A 16,154-nucleotide genomic window follows, 5' to 3' on the forward strand; every position below is an offset into this window, starting at 1 on the left:
CCTGTGAAGTTGAAAGCAGACGACAGATGACCCTTTATTGCTAAAACACACACATATTTATAATCACATATTCTGCAAAGTCATTGTACACGCGCACAATCATAAAATATGATTGGTTATACCATCTCTGTACACGCGCATAAACATAAGGCATAATTGGTTATACCAACTAAAACATGCGAAACTTGTCTCAGTCTAATTGATCAAGATAAACTGCTGAATTGAGATTCTTTGTGTCAAGTTCCCTTTATCATGGAATGTGTACTTGTGTTCTTCTAATTGGCTTTATTATCATCTTCTGTTCAAGGTCTTCTAAAGGTGTCTGGAATGCTCTTGTGACCGTTAGCTAAATATGTTCCTACACCAGGGCTTTTGGCTAAAAGCGTTTCAAGCATGAGCCTTTCCAAAATCAGAGTTCTTTGCGATGGCTGTGAATCCAGCAGGGTGAGACATATCCTGCGAGGGGGAATCACCCCCACCAGTCTGGTGAGGCTTTCCCTGCCACTCAGTTTAGGCAGTGGTGCGAGGTTCAAGCTTTTAAGGGAGGTTGTGTTTCTTTCAGAGCACCCTTCTCATTTCTCACTCCAGAGGAATCTCTGCTGCTTCTTCTGAAGACAGAGAAATCAGCGTCACAAAAGGAGAAAATTTCATTTCCAGTCTTGCCAGTGACAGACTGAACCTGGAGACATAGGCTGGTCAGTTGGTGTCATTAATGCAAAGTAGGTACCTTGTTCTCCAGTGACACTTGGGAGTGGGGGATATTGAGAGGCAGGACACTTCAGGCTCCTGTGTTCCCTATAGCAGTAGACATCTGCCTTCAACAACCTGGACTTCTTACTAGTCCTCTCACTGTTGGCAAGCCATATTTTACTGTTGTCTTCACATAGCAGAGTCTACTCTTGGAGGAGAGGTGCTCTCCTCCATTTCCATCCCTCCGAGCCAGCCATGCTGTTCTCACCCAGACACAGCAAGGATGTCCCAGAAAGGGACTTTGTAGCTATTCCCCACCCCGCAGTGGATCCAGCCAGTTATTGCAAACAGTGCCTGGTGGCCAAGTCAGGCTGAAGAGGATAGTCGGGACTCCCCTTCCCTCCTTCACCCCAAAAGCCAGGCTCATTCCTAAAGCTCATCTGAAGTGTAAAACAAGTTCCTCAAACTACACATTAAAAGACAAACAAGTTTCTTACTTTTTTTATAAGAATTTTTTAATAGCAGCCAAAGGCCTAAAGAAATGCCAAGACATCAGTGTGGTTGCCAGTACAATTCAAGAATTAGCAGCATGCGAATTTCACATGCATGCACTGTTTCCAACGAGTGCACACATGGACAGGTAAATATGTCAGTATAGTTTTATGCGAAGATTACAAAAAGAAATTGGGAAATCTAAGGTTGTTAGAACTAAACAAAAAGAACAAAAGTAGTTTGTATTTTTACTAAATGCAAAGCCAAATCTTAAGCTGGTTTAAATTCAGAAAATGTTACGGCCAGATAGACTTTAAAAAATACTAAAAAAACATTCTTTTGTTCTGTGATAATGAAGTGAGAATTTCACTGAATTCAGGAATTCTGGGAGACCTAGCAGTGTATCTTTTAGGGGAAAAAAAAAGATACCTTGCTCTGATCTAGCAAAAGATAGCAGGACATGGTGCATAGCACCCTGAATAAGTCTCCCTTTGCTTTTCAGAGTGAGTGTTTCATTTGCAGTTGAAATGGTGTCTGTGGGGGTGCACTCTAAGGAGTGCATACCTGAAAGCTACCAAAATACGAAAAATTAACATTCAAGTGATATTTAGCTTGCAGTTTTCAACAAAGAACACTGCCCCAAGCAGAAATTGTGTGTCATTTTAATGCAAATAATAGTGATGTTTGGCAATTTATAGTTACAGCAAACTATGCTTCATGCAAAAAGAAGCATTGTCATGCTAAATGAATCAGGCACCTGGAGCAGCAGAATTTTAAGCTTGTTTTTAAGTAGCTTTATAACAATGCAAATAAAGCAATTTAGACTATAATGGCTGGTGTGATATACAGAAACGGCAAGTGATATCCCTTGCAACAGGAATGCCTGTGTTCCCTCTTGCACACGATGGTCTGGTAAAGATTCCTCAGCAGATTTTTTGGTAATTCAGGACTGCACTATCTAATTACTTGCATTCCTGTAACAAAAATAAAGGTATGTTAAATCATTATTTGGGATACAGTCACAGCTACACAATTATAGACCTGAAGTGTCTAGGCAATAGAAAGAGGAGAAAGAGATACTGAGCTAAAACTAATATATTAGGTCTGAGGTCTTAAAGTCAATAAACATCAAACTTTCGCAGCTGGAGACTGGTCACGGGATGAATCTGATGGATGAATGCAGATAAGGGAAGGGGTGGATGTAGAAATAGAAGGGAGAGATGTCTAGAAAGAAGAAAAAAGTTAAATTTGCATGTGGATAAGGAAAACTAAATAGAAATGAGGGGTGATCAAAAACAGTGATATGGCCAAAGGAGTGGAGGGATTTTACCATTGGTAGACAAAAGGTGCATGGATAGACTGCATAAACAGTTATTACAGAGAGAAGGAACATTCATAGCTAATGAACTGATCCAGAAGTTTTCTGTCAGAGGCTTTACTACCCCCCATGCATACTCACTTTTTTTTCCACATAAGCATCGTCATCAGCACATTAAAAATTATTGCTTTCATTAAAATGACTTTCAGGCCCAGCTGTGATAAAGACAGCATGTTCAGGTTTTCATCTGTAAAAGTAACAGAGAATGAAAGTCACAAGAGCAGTGAGACATCCTCACTTCCAGACACACTTAAAAGCACTTCTTAATGAAGCTGTTCCACTTTGTGTGATTGAGTCAGCTTGTAGGATAGCTAACAAGACAGTGAGCAGGACTGTCTCACTGAGAGACTTTCATTTCTTCCAGTTAGTGTTTCAAGGGCCAGGTTTTCATTCAATAACCACTTAAGTATCCAATATGCAAGTCTGCCAGCCATCTGGCTGTTTTTAAATACAGTGTATTATGAACCCAGGATGCTGGAGGTGTCCCTCCTCCCTCTCCCTAAATTTTTTTAAGATGGCCAGAGGGAAAACCAAGTTAAATTTTATTCAAAGAACACAAAGTCTACTTGGATCTTCTATTAATCTTAAGTTATAAAGCCTTTTTCATTTGAAAATACATTGTTCTATATTGGGGAAGCAGGGAGCTGTTATCAAAAAGTCATTTTATGTTTATCTTTGAAAACCTCTCTCTGAAATGACTGATCAAATGACCCAAGTTTACCGATGAGTATTTTTCTGAAGTGGTGTTTTGGAAACATTTGGCTAATTGGTTTATTTTCAGCAAGGCTGCATGTTTACAAAAGTACAGCTGTTTGGCAAACAGGGCAAGTGCAAAAGACAGGCTCAGCTCCTTTGAACTAGCAGGAACAGCAACTGCTTGGGCTCCAGCACTGGCTAGTGTACTCCCACAGCCATGAGCTAAAGCAAAGCATGCTCAGATGCACCATATCTTTAGTGCAAGCCTGCTCCTGAGCACACACTGCAGAAACCACCCGCTTATCTTTTGGTTCATTAGGTGTTTGTGCACCCCCAAAAAACCCAACTCTTTTGAAGTCTGAAATGCAGACAAACATCCAGTAAGGCTGACTCATATCAGTACCTTAAATCATTATGTGATGGGGAGTAGTTGTTTGGCTAGTCCTAGCAAGAGCATGTAGGCACTGCCTACACTGGTCACATAAAATTACCAGCTCATATCTGGAAGACTACATTAACCCAGTGATTTCCAGCCTTAATGTTTAAAGCCTGTGGGGCCCTTTTGGAAATTTCCAGTCTGAACTTTTTGCTCCAACAGGAATTCTGCAAACAAGGAACACTAGCAAAAACTTGGGAAGACATTTCCTTTAATCAGGCCAAGCTTTACTCCTCAAACGCTGTGTACATTACCTGTCCTGAAGTTTAGAGACACCTCTGTAACACAGATAGTGCTGGCACCTGCAGATAGTAACAATAAATTTAATTAATAACAGAAATGTATTTCTTATCTCTACTTAGAAGGGCTGGATTAGAGTTTCTGGCCAGTAAACCCCCATTTCTGCTGTTTTCAGGGCAGCATAACATCTAATCTAATTAAACTTTAGAGTCTCATCAGACAAATGAATTTCAAGCTTTATATCCCCCACAGTGTGATTTTAAGAGCTCTGCTGTGACTGTACCAGCCTACTGACCCTTAATCTTGTTTCCACCGAGGAAAAAGGCAAAAGAAAACAGAGGCAGCAAGGCAACACTCCTCTGGAGTGTGGGAGCATAATTCAGCATTGCTTGCAGGGTTGGGAGATGCGAACAAGTTCTGCTCATGCTAATAGTACAGAGACCAGACTACCTCTAGCCCTGTACACACATCCAAAAATGCCATTACCACTTTCAGGATCCTCGCCCTTCAGTTCTCCAACGCCCTCATGATTTGCACCACACTCCATTTCATCTTTCTTGGCCCAGTAGGTTGACAGGTAGCTCACTTCCTGGTTGTTCTCGGGTGTTACCACATCCACGAGGGCAGTTGTCTGCTTATCAGCCTTACTCTTAAGCTTTTCAGGGGAGTAATCTGTGATAAGGCACATTTCCAAATCCTCATCATCTTTAGAGATCAGCCTGTAGACTGAAGGAGATGGAGTAACATCTGAAATGGAGAAGAGGTGACACATTAGATGAGAGTACACAGTCATAGTTCCTTCAGTCTTAACACACAGACATTAGGTATGGAGGTTTTTCCATTATTCCAGTGGGAAGTTGTGCTAGGACACCTTTAGAGAACCAAGGCATCCACAGCAGATGATGCAGGAGCTACATGAGACTTATTTTTTTATGGGAGCCACAGAGAGTGGTCAGGCAGGATCCCTAGAGCATCTCAAATGATACTGATGGGGGCATCCACACCCTAGATGTCCATATCTAACCTGGTCATTCCTCTCTGTAACAACTCATTCAACTCTAGTCTGCAGCCTGGGCTTCCTTTTGGATCTTGGGCTGGATGCATTCAGGAATGTGTATAACAGGCAGAGAGCACTCTCTTCTTGCTTCACTGCCACAGATGTAATGTGTCTGGAGAGAACTGAGCAGCCCAGGGGCACCCTGTCTTTTCTGCAAATGTGTAGTCAAATCCACCACTGACATTCAAACTCCCACTTCCTCCACCTGTCCTGAGGGACAGTGGATAAACTACCAAGTCTTAAGGGTGTCCCTATTTACCACCAGTCTACCTAATTTTGTTCCTATAGGAGAAAGCTAGGAAAGCCACTGCAAAGTAGGAACACATGGTTGCATTTAGGGAAAGAAAGATGAAACAAATGAATGTTTTGCTACATTCCACCACCTGACAGTGCAGTGCAAGATTTTTTTACTAAATTTTACCCTGCAGAAGAGGGGTTTGGGGAACTAAAGGCTGCAGATATAAGACAGCTGGAGTTTATTTCTGTTTTCTTGGTTCAAACTCTTTTAGCATGTCAGTTAGACTAGGATTTTCCACACATATCAAAACACTACCTGTGGTTAAACCCTTCTTTGCACATTTAGCTTTGTAAACTTGTACTCTAAGCATACATTTCACCTTGTCCAGCTCTTGAAGTCTGATACTTTGAGAAGGTGCTTTCCTAAATCTTTGTTCACACATAATAATAAAATGCTATGGGCATTGCAGTGCTCTAATGATGAACAAATGAAATATCACTAAAGACATACTGTAGCCAAGATGCAGATTTGGGGCTCTCAGGAACCCTGTGGCTGCATTTTTCATTGGACTTCACAATGACATGTTTGAACCGGAGGTTCAGTTCACATTTATAAACTCATGAAGTGTTATCATACAGGGTTGGGAGTTTAGATTAATAATTGCTTCATCCCTGTTCACACACCACACTGATAAATACTGTAGAAACACTACAGGCAGCTTAGTTCCCACATGAATAATTTTTAATTTCTTCCCATGGGGGAAGTTTGGACTAAATCTTGGCTTTTACAAACTGTCTCAAAATCTTATGCAAGTGCAGACCCTGGTTCTATCACTGAGATAAGTGCTTTTCACCTGTTCAGTTGCCATTTGTCAGCCCCTTAGAGAACCAGCCATACTTCTTTATTAGTATGATCTCAGAAAAAAACTAATCCACAATGCCTAATGAGTCATTCTCTGGCCCTTCTCCTGAATTGCAGTTCATCTATCCTAGCTTTGCCCTGGCTTTGAAAAACCTGATGAGAGTGTTTCTTTCCCAAATACGCAGAATATGGTTTAATGTATGTTCTGACTCCTTCAACACCACTTCCCACCTCCCCTACTCCCAGCTTTGTTTTAGAAACAGATTTCAGTGATCATTTGTTAGGGAGAGGAAGACAGGAGCAGATAATAGGCCTGATGGTAGATCCCTGTATAAAATACAGATGAACTGGGGTACTTCATTGTTATGGAGTACATGGATACGAAAGAGAAGAGGGGGAACTGATTGAGCTGTTCTGCTTCTCTTTCATGAGTACTATGCTTTCTGAAAAGCTACATATCCACCTCTTTCTAAATTAGGGTGGTTTTCTCCCTTTCAATCTGTGCAATGCTTTTAACATGAGCAGATAAAAAAATAAGGTCTGTTTTTTGCAGGCAGTTTCAGCAGCACCTGTTTTGCAAAATAATCATTTTTCATTCTTGCTCAGAGTGGCTGCTGGCTTCATTCTGCTGCGAGAGTATTTTTCCGATCAGTTCCTTTGCATATTTGCACACTGTTATGAAAGTTTGCAGATAGCAGTCTTGGTAAATGTCAGCTATTATAACCACAGCACTGTGACTTATGTTTCCTGTTATTCTGTCTTAATGAGTTGACGGATGTGTTGGAGATGCTGTATTGATATTTATGACAGGTATTTGCAGGAAAGATTAAGAAGTAAATTATGATACTCTGAGCTGTCCACCTGCCTAATTTCATCTTTACTGAAGGATCTGTCCCAGGTGGAAGAGCAGTAGCTGTTGGAATGCTATGCCTGACCAGTCTACAGAGGAAGCCAACTCCAGAGGCTGATTCAGGGAGGGAGCAGTAGAAGCCTGTTTCAACATCAGACTGAGACCTATGCCTTTTTTTCCAAACAAGCTGCAGTAGAAATCCTGAACTGTGTTAACACACAGCTTGTATTATACAGAGATTTATCTCATTCTCCACTCCCTGGAAAGCAAACTCTCTGAATCTCCCATCAGACTGGAGCTGGTGTGATAGAGGTCTTTGATCCTCTTACCATTCCTCAGCCTGAGTGTTGTAATTTAAGCCCAGCCAGCAATTAGGCACCACACAGCTGCTCGCTCACTCTTCCCCCCCTCCCTGCAGTGGGATTGGGAGAAGAATTGGAAAAAAGTAAAACTCATGGGGTAAGATAAGAACAATTTAATAACTAAAGTAAAATAAAATGTACTACTACTACTACTAATAATAATTGTAATGAAAAGGAATATAATTTTTTTAACAAAAAAAGAAAAAATAGAAAAAACAAGTGATCCACAATGCAGTTGCTCCCCACTCGCTGACCAATGCCCGAGCAGCGATCCACCCCTCCTGGCCAACTCCCCCAGTTTATATACTGAGCATGATGTTCTATGGTATGGAATATCCCTTTGGCTGCTTCGGGTCACCTGTTCTGGTTATGCTCCCTCTCAGCTTCTTGTGCAGCCTCTTGCTGGCAGAACATGGGAATTTGAAAAATCCTTAACTTAGGATAAGTGCTACTTAGCAACAACTAAAATATCAGTGTGTTATCAACATTGTCACATAAATCCAAAACACACTGTACCAGTTACTAAGAAGAAAATTAACTCTATCCCAGCTGAAATCAAGACACTGAGACATGATATTCCACAGCTCGAGTCAACCTGGAGCTATTGCTCAACTCAGAGGAAATATATACCCCCTTACACATACAGGCTAATATTGACCCCAGAGAAGCAAGTCCAGTTACAAGCACTTTAGTGATGTTTGCTGGCTGTCCTCCAATGGAGGTTCAAAAAGGTCTATGAGAGGTCCTTTGTGAAATCTGCCAGTGCTGCATGGATACTAGGATGTCTACAGCAAGACTAGATGTTCACATTTAGTACCTCAACCCTTCTCTAGACTTCCAGTGCTCATGTCTGGAGGCACTCAAATAAAAGAAGCCAGGTCCTAGTCCAGCATCAGCCAAGTCATCCAAAGTACAAAGACTCTATACAGAGATTCAGTATTTGCAAATGTGAATATGCTGCATCACTTATAGGGTTCAGGCATAATTCTGGTCTCCATCCCAAAAATGTGTTTGTCATTGCCTCTATAATTACACTTGGGGAAGTCAAACTGCCAAAACCATCCAAGATCTTTCTCACAAACCTTTGAAGGGGAAGATTTCTAGCCAAACCAAAACTAAAGCCAAAAATTAATAGAGAAAGATACCTAGCATGTGAGGAGAAATCAAGTGTTCAATGGACTAAATTGTTTTCTAGCACCAAAACAGGATAAATACTGGGCTTATAGCATGTGTTCACATTAAGGAAAAGTTGAGATGAAGTTTTCTTAAATTTCATATTGGGAGGCAATACCCTATTTGTGTTCATGTATAGATTTACTCATGCATCACCTAAACTGTGGGAGAGATCTACTATGATCTCCTCTACTGCTCCTTTCAACAATGTTAATGAAAGATTTTGGGGGCTCAGAGGGAGCAATTCTGCTTATCTAATCCACTCTTTAAAGCTCACAAGTGAATGATAATTTGTGTAACAATTATCTGGAAACAAAAAGACTTGAAGTGGCTGATCATGAACCTCCTGAGAACGTCTGTCATTTTCACAAAATACATTTGCATGCTTTTTCTTCCAAAATCAGAGAGGGTTTTAATTGCCAGAACAAGTTTTCAAATTTATATGCCAGAGATTTAGTTTCTAGAAAAAAATTCATAGAGTCATAGAATGGTTTGGGTTGGAAAGGACCCTTAAAGGTCATCTAGTCCAACCCTCAATTCAAATAATTTCAACTCAAAAAAAAGAAACTTCCTGAATTAGAGGTTAACTATTCCTGTAGTGCCAGCCAAAAAAAATCACATTTGTGTAATGAGTAAGAAAAAAACCCTTTCAAATGAATCAACCTAAAATCTCTTTCTAAAAACAGGTGGGAGATCATTTTTATGTTGATGTCAAAAAGTCAGAAGAACTTTTGTTCTTACACTTGTGGAATTGCCTCAGATGTAAATGTCTATTTCACACCAAAATGATATCCTGCTGTTAATATGGAACAGAAAGCTCAAACTTACTTGGGGTAATAAGAAGTTGGGTCCCAGTTCCAAATGTGAGTTTCGCATATCCCTGATTGGCACACTGGTATCAACCTCTACAGAAATGTAGACAGGTTTTCCCAATGCATACTGACAATCAGGTCAACAGACATTCCAGAGCAGGGAATAACTTAAGGGACCAGTGACGAAACACACTGATTTAAGTCATCATCAAAGTACCAAAGAAATCTACTAGAAAATTATCAAGATCAGAAACGGGGAGATCAAATAAAAAAACCCATTCATTCATTCACTGGTTACAATTGTCTATTACACCTTTGGGGGCAATACTAGGAACAATCTGTTTTTCCATCTGTAACATCACCTAAAATACCTGTTCACTGTGACATGTAGTTAGGGCCACTGCCTTTCAGTCCAAGTTTTCTCCTGAATATTTCTCCATTTACTACCCACCTGGCTTGATCACGAGCAAGGTTCCTTTTCCTAATGTCGGCTTGTATACTCCTCCACTCCCATAATTCACACAACCCAGGAAACCTTTGCAAGAACCCCTTTGACCTTGGTTACAGTTACCTCCTTACACGTTTCAGCGGCACACTGTGACCCTGTCTAGATCTTAGAGCTTCACAGGTAGTTCCAAAGGCAATCTGAGCCTTCTAATTCTATTACTTCAGGATTCATATACTCTCACTTAGGTATGCAGTAGCAGGAGTAAGCGTTAAGTATGGCCTTACAGCTGCGACAACTAGGCAAATCTCGATTCAAGTCCCACTCGCAAACAGAATCCACTTGAAATATTTGTGGATAATACAGTATCTGTACATCAGACAAACCAGTCCAGACAAGGCAGTCCAACTCCCATTGCAACACTAATATTAAAAATGTTATAAGTATACTGTTTCTTGGTGGGATTCTGCTACAAGCAAAGACTAGCTAAAATGGTGATAATCATCATAAGTGGATATTTTCTAAATCATAGAATCATAGAATGGTTTGGGTTGGAAGGGACCTTTAAAGGTCATGTAGTCCAACCCCCTTGTAATGAGTAGAGACATTGTCACCTAGATAAAGGTTGCTTAGAGCCCCATCCAGCCTGACCTTGAATGTTTCCAGGGATGGGACATCTGTGACCTCTCTGGGCAACCTCTTCCAGTGTTTCACCACCCTCATCATAAAAAAATTCTGCCTTGTATCTAGTCTGAATCTATCCTGTTTTAGTTTAAAACCATTACACCTTGTCCTATTGCTACAGACCCTACTAAAAAATCTGTCCCGATCTTTCTTATAAGCCCCTTTTAAGTACTGAAAGGCTTTAACAAGGTGTCCCCAGAGCCTTCTCCAGGTGAAGCAACCCCAACTCTCTCAGCTTTTCCTCATAGGAGATGGTGTTCCATTCTTCTGATTATTTTGTGGCCCTCCTCTGGACCAGCTCCAACAGGTCCATGTCTTTCTTGTACTGAGAACTCCAGAGCTGGATGCAGTACTCCAGGTGGGTCTCACCAGAGCAGAGTAGAGAGGCAGAATCACCTCCCTCGACCTGCTTGCCATGCTTCTTTTTACGCAGCCCAGGATACGGTTGCCTTTCTGGGCTGTGAGTGCACATTGCCGGCTCATGTCCAGCCATATCAATATTATAGCCATCCTTTTATTTCGATGCATTTTCATCTGACTGATATAATCCCTGACTGCCTGAGGCCAATGGAAGTGGCATGGATTTACCATTAGGAGGGAACAAATCCACATGACTTAGTTGACAGAAGAGGAAAAACAGGCTTTGTCTTAGCTTATCACAGGAATGCAATTGATGGAAGAGCACTGAAAGCACATGCCTGGCTGCAGCTGCCTCAAGGAAGACTGCTTGGACAGCAGCTGTGGAATAAATTCCACCGGTTAAGGTGAGACCTCAGACTACTATGCATTTGACAGCTGCCATTTCCCAGATCTTGGTGTGTATTCACAACAATCTGGCAAATTAGGCAAAAAATCAACATAAATGTACCTGGCAAAACCAGAAGTCTCATCCCAGATCCAAATGTGAGTTTGTAATTATTTCCATAGTCACACAATAGCACAGGCCTTTACAATATCCAGAGTGGTATTGAATGGAACCTTCAGCAATTAAATACTCCACAGAAGGAAATCTTATTTATCTCTATGATTAGACAGATCCATTTATCTAGGACTTTTTTCCGACTTACTTTCTCTTCATGTGGTGTTTTGCATCTTTCAAACTCCCAAACACCTGTTCCTTAATATTCCCCTCCATCATATTTATCCCATTGCTTCCAGAAACCCACCTGCCTCACAAGTTCTATTCTTCATTTAATTCCTCATTTATTTAGTCTGCAGTGAGATTCCTGTCTCAAAAATTAGTTTCTTTACTGTTACTTCACAGCTCACCTAGTGATCAATGGTGTAGTACAGACTCCATCATCCCATTCTCTTGGATTTGCCATCTGAATTAGTCAAGGAGTGATTCAAGAACAAATTTGTCATTTAGATTTTAAGTAGAAAGCACACTTTTTGGTATGCAATTTCTTTGTGGCAGGGAGACCATTGCTTATTCTGCCATTAAACACTGAGTTTTCAGTATGCATTCGGGAAGCTCTTAGGTTCTACAGTGTGACCAGAACGAGATCTGGAACAGTTGCACACAGACATGACCGTAATGGTAAATTTGGGACACATAAATGAACCCAGGCAGAGCCTTGATTTATAGCTCCCTTAGCTTGCTGATAGCTCCATATAAACTTGAGATTCTTATTTTTCTTATATGTTTTTGAACAGGGTCAAGAGGGTCATTTGAAATATGAGGAATTTCCCCAGAATTTTTCAGAATGGTTTCTTTATATTGCTGTGTTTTTTAACTTTCAGAATAAAATTATTTTAAAATTATCTCAACAATCACTACCATTTTAAGAAATGGAAACACTTCTTTTCTAGAGTAAATCCAAAGCACTTAGATATTAAATGCTCCTAAAAGTATTCTTAAGAAATTTGGAAAAATTGATACATTTACAAAAAAATACTGGTGTCTCAGGATCTGCCTTACTTTCTTTCTGTTTTCCAAAGAGTTTCAGACAAGAGAAGAGGTGTGGGATTTTGGGGGGGGGGGCGGTTCCGACACTTGTGTCAGCAACTGTCAAAGCACAAATTTTTCATGCTTTTTTTGTTCAGAGAAAATTATTTTGTGGTCAGGGTCACTGTTCCATCTTTCCAAAAAAAAGACATTTAATAATGAACTTTGCTTCTTGACCTCTTTCCCCTCTGTCTAGGTATCTATTCCAGGCCTAGATTTAAGACTTGTCATACTGTCCTCCAGCAGTTTCAGAGCTTCACTTCTAATGTGCTCTGAGCTTCACTTCTAATGTGCTCCAAGCTTCACGTGGAGTTGAAGGCCAATATAATTTCGCAGTACTAGACACTAGCTGGCGGGGAATACAAACTTGGTATCATTCTCAAGGATAAGCTTGCTTCCTAAGCTTCAGTATTTATATAATGCTTCACAATATGACAGAAATCCATCCCCTATCGTTACAGCTTTATTGAGGATTTCCAAAGCAAAGACCGGATATGTGCTTGTATTTTGCAGCCGCATGAAATTAGGAGGCTTGTTATCTTAAAGTACTAGCATCCACACACTAGAAAAGTCCTTTTTACCTGCTACAGCTTTACAAGACTAGTTTCACCACTCTGCATTTTGCTGGCCCATGCTGGCTTTCACGATTTCCCTTTGCTTCTACTCTACATGAGAATTCTTGATTTAGGAGCCTGCTTCCTGTTTACTTTCCAAGAAAATTCCTCTTGCATATGTAAAACTTCTGCTATGGCTAATTAATCATCAGGAATAAGGAGGGGAAAATATATATGCGCCATGGAAATCCTTGCTCTTATACCAGATGAAAATTTATAGTCCTATTCGTAATATATTGTGGAGTGACGAAATAGGCAAATAACTTGCAAAGGGAAAGAAGTACTTCCAAGAGGAATCACATCTGAGAATTCAGACATACCTGGAGAAACCGTGAGTTTGGTTCCAGCTCCAAATGTAAGTTTGCCATAACTCACTGTATTACACTGTGACACTATGCTTTGCAAAATGGTGCACTGGTATGCACATATGCTGGACTAAGGTTTGAGAACATAGCAATGCAAGATTCTTAATTGGAATAATCTAACCAACGTTGTTGGCCACCTCCTCAGCACATATAGTAAACATTTCATTCAGCCACCTTCCTCTGCCTGTTTAATCATTCCTGACACCTACTACTCTAGCTGTTGTCCACCACCTTATCAGTCATCTGTTTATTCTTTCCTCTGTCTCCACACAATAGCAACATCTGTCAAACAGTGTGTGCATATACAACTTCCCAGACAGTGTTCAGAAGCTTTCTGACACCTCCTTTTGAGTTTCACCAGTCTGTGTTACCTTTCTGCTCTGTTCCCTTGCAATGCCCATCTTCCTTTGCAGGCTGCACTTCATGTTGTATTAATACTTGCTGGGTTCCGCTCTGAGGGGGGATGCCAGTATTAAACCTGAGCTTCTATCATGCCCTAAAGTCTGCACCGTGGTTCAGCATGCAACAGAAATCTCCCTTCCATCATCTCCAGAACTAGGACTTCCACAGCAGATCAAGTTCAGCAGTGATGTTTATACAGCTATATACACACAAGCAAGCACACTCTAAGTGCAATATATAGTCAATTTTCCATTGTCAAGAGCAACAGAGAACCTGGGAATTCTGGCTGGGGCCAGAAGTAAGGGTCACCCCTCAAACCTCCTCCTCCTGTCCCCACAGTGCCTCCACACTGTCCCCTCGGCTGCGTTAGAGTGGGAAAACTCTACCAAGCTGAGACAAAACCGGACTGATGGTGAATGTTCCCTGGAGCTCAGAGAGCTTGAAAAGCCTCAGGCACTCCTGCCTCGGTGAGCAAGCACTTACTGGGCATCACACGGAGCCTTGTCCCACTCCCAAAGGTGCCTTTGCGGTAAACATCATCACTCACACACGGCTTCCCACTGCAACACAAACCCCACTGGGACGCAGTGACATCGCAGAGCCAAAGGACCATTGGAACAAGTTCAGTATGGATGGGACCAGGTTGCCAAATCTCTCTGGAGTATCAGTTCTTTATGACGCACACATCCATTATATGCGCAGGTAGAAGGGAGGAATGGGAACAGGCACGTAAAGAAACTTTGACGCTGTAACCGACCGCACCGGAGCACAAGGCAATGGGACATGCAGGAAAACCAAGTCCTAGGGTCGCTTGGAAAACTGCACAGTTCAGTCCCCAAAATTGTTTCCCTCAAAACAACTAAGAGCAAGGCAAAAATGAAGCCATTCCAGTTTCCAGGACAAGTTGCTCCTTACCTGGTATGACTGAAAGCACCATTCCCTTTCCAAAAGTGACTTTGTCTACACCACTCACACTCCGACACATTTCATTACAAAAATGTCTCTGTCAGCCCTGCACATGGTCTCAAACACAAAGCGCCTGCATTCAGGCCACAGCAAAGCTCCCTGACACAACAGGATCAAGTCCAGTCTCATATACCTGGAACAATGCAAAATCTATTCCCCAGCTCACTTGCACTTTTCAGAAAAGCATTTCCCTTTGCCTTTCCTAATTTTTAAGACCCACATGTGACAACTCCCACCCATGGTACCACTTGTCCAGAATCAGGGCGACCATGCATCCAAAAGCCTGCTAATGTGCAGGGAACCCATGGAAATTCATGAGGTTTGGTCATCTGTGGGTTTCAAAGGCTACTGTGAAATGAGCTGTCAGGGACCACCTCAATGCCATACAAGCAATTGTTTAAAGTCAGGAATAACTGGAGCCTTGACATGGAGATATCTGGAAGAAGACAAGGAATGCCTCTGTTTCACTGTTCGGTTCCCAAAATCGTCACCACTAAAGAATAAGGAAGAAGAGAAAAATGAAGCAATTCCAGTTTCCAGTGTAATTGGCTGCTTACAGGCTACAACTGGAAGTAGCATTCCTTTTCCAAAAGTGACTTTCTCTGACCATACACATTCTGACACAGTTAATTAAAAAAATGTCCCTGTTAGCCCTGCAAATGACCTTCTACAAAAAGCTATGCAAATCACTCTGATGCAACAAGCTCCAAGGCAGTGCTGCTACCCAGAACATGGAGAAATCGGTTCCTGAAACTGTGTTTCAGGTGAAGGTGCTCTTCCAAGTAGGAGGGCTTCTGCATGTCCACCATCTCAGAAACTCCCCTGATGGTTTACATTGTCTACATTAGACAAATGAGCACCTATGTTCTCATTCCCATCTGTAACGTGACCCAAATACAACAAGATTATCTACAAGGCATGACAGCGGACACTCAAGGATTTTTGACAGAGGACACACAGGAAAGCTGCACACTTACTGGGTTGGACAGACAGCCTGGTCCCTGAGCCAAAGGTCACCTTGCCGTAGCCATAGCTATAATCACACAGCATTTCCTTCCATAACAAAAAGTCCAGCAAGGCACTTCAGAAGCAGCACCTCTCCCCACATCTTTGCCCAGCCGTACCTAGGCTAGGAGGGGCAGCAGAAGGGTGACTGTGCTTCCCAGTGCAGCACAAACCCCACTAGGATGCAGTGGCACAGGACAGCCTCCCCACGGGGCAGCTGGGACATTTGGGAGCAGGCGTGTGGCCACTTTCTCCACCCCAGGCAAACTGAGCGAGCAAGAAGGGTTGTTTTGGACCACCCTGGCACAATCACCATTGGACCAACGGGTACAAACCCCATTTGCGAGGACAGCTGCTTCTGCCCTGAGCCAAAGCCTGTCCTGAAGGAAAGCAGGCGGCATGTAACTCCATAGCTGAAGAGCCACAATCTCAAGAAGAGA

General features: G+C 41.8%; 1 protein-coding gene across 1 annotated transcript in view; it reads right to left on the minus strand.

Moving 5' to 3' along the window:
- Positions 1-1,015: 1,015 nt before the first annotated feature.
- LOC142034583 (M1-specific T cell receptor alpha chain-like) overlaps positions 1,016-16,154 on the minus strand; it is a 137,276-nt gene continuing 122,137 nt past the window's right edge. The window contains exons 4-7 of the mRNA XM_075036131.1: positions 4,419-4,679; positions 3,947-3,994; positions 2,642-2,747; positions 1,016-2,156 (exon numbers count right to left, since the gene is read on the minus strand). Coding sequence (XP_074892232.1) covers positions 2,141-2,156; positions 2,642-2,747; positions 3,947-3,994; positions 4,419-4,679 — 431 coding nt within the window. The 3' untranslated portion in view covers positions 1,016-2,140. The remainder of the gene's footprint in view (positions 2,157-2,641; positions 2,748-3,946; positions 3,995-4,418; positions 4,680-16,154) is intronic.

This window comes from Buteo buteo, chromosome 9, assembly GCF_964188355.1.
Source record: "Buteo buteo chromosome 9, bButBut1.hap1.1, whole genome shotgun sequence".
Classification (NCBI taxonomy): domain Eukaryota; kingdom Metazoa; phylum Chordata; class Aves; order Accipitriformes; family Accipitridae; genus Buteo; species Buteo buteo.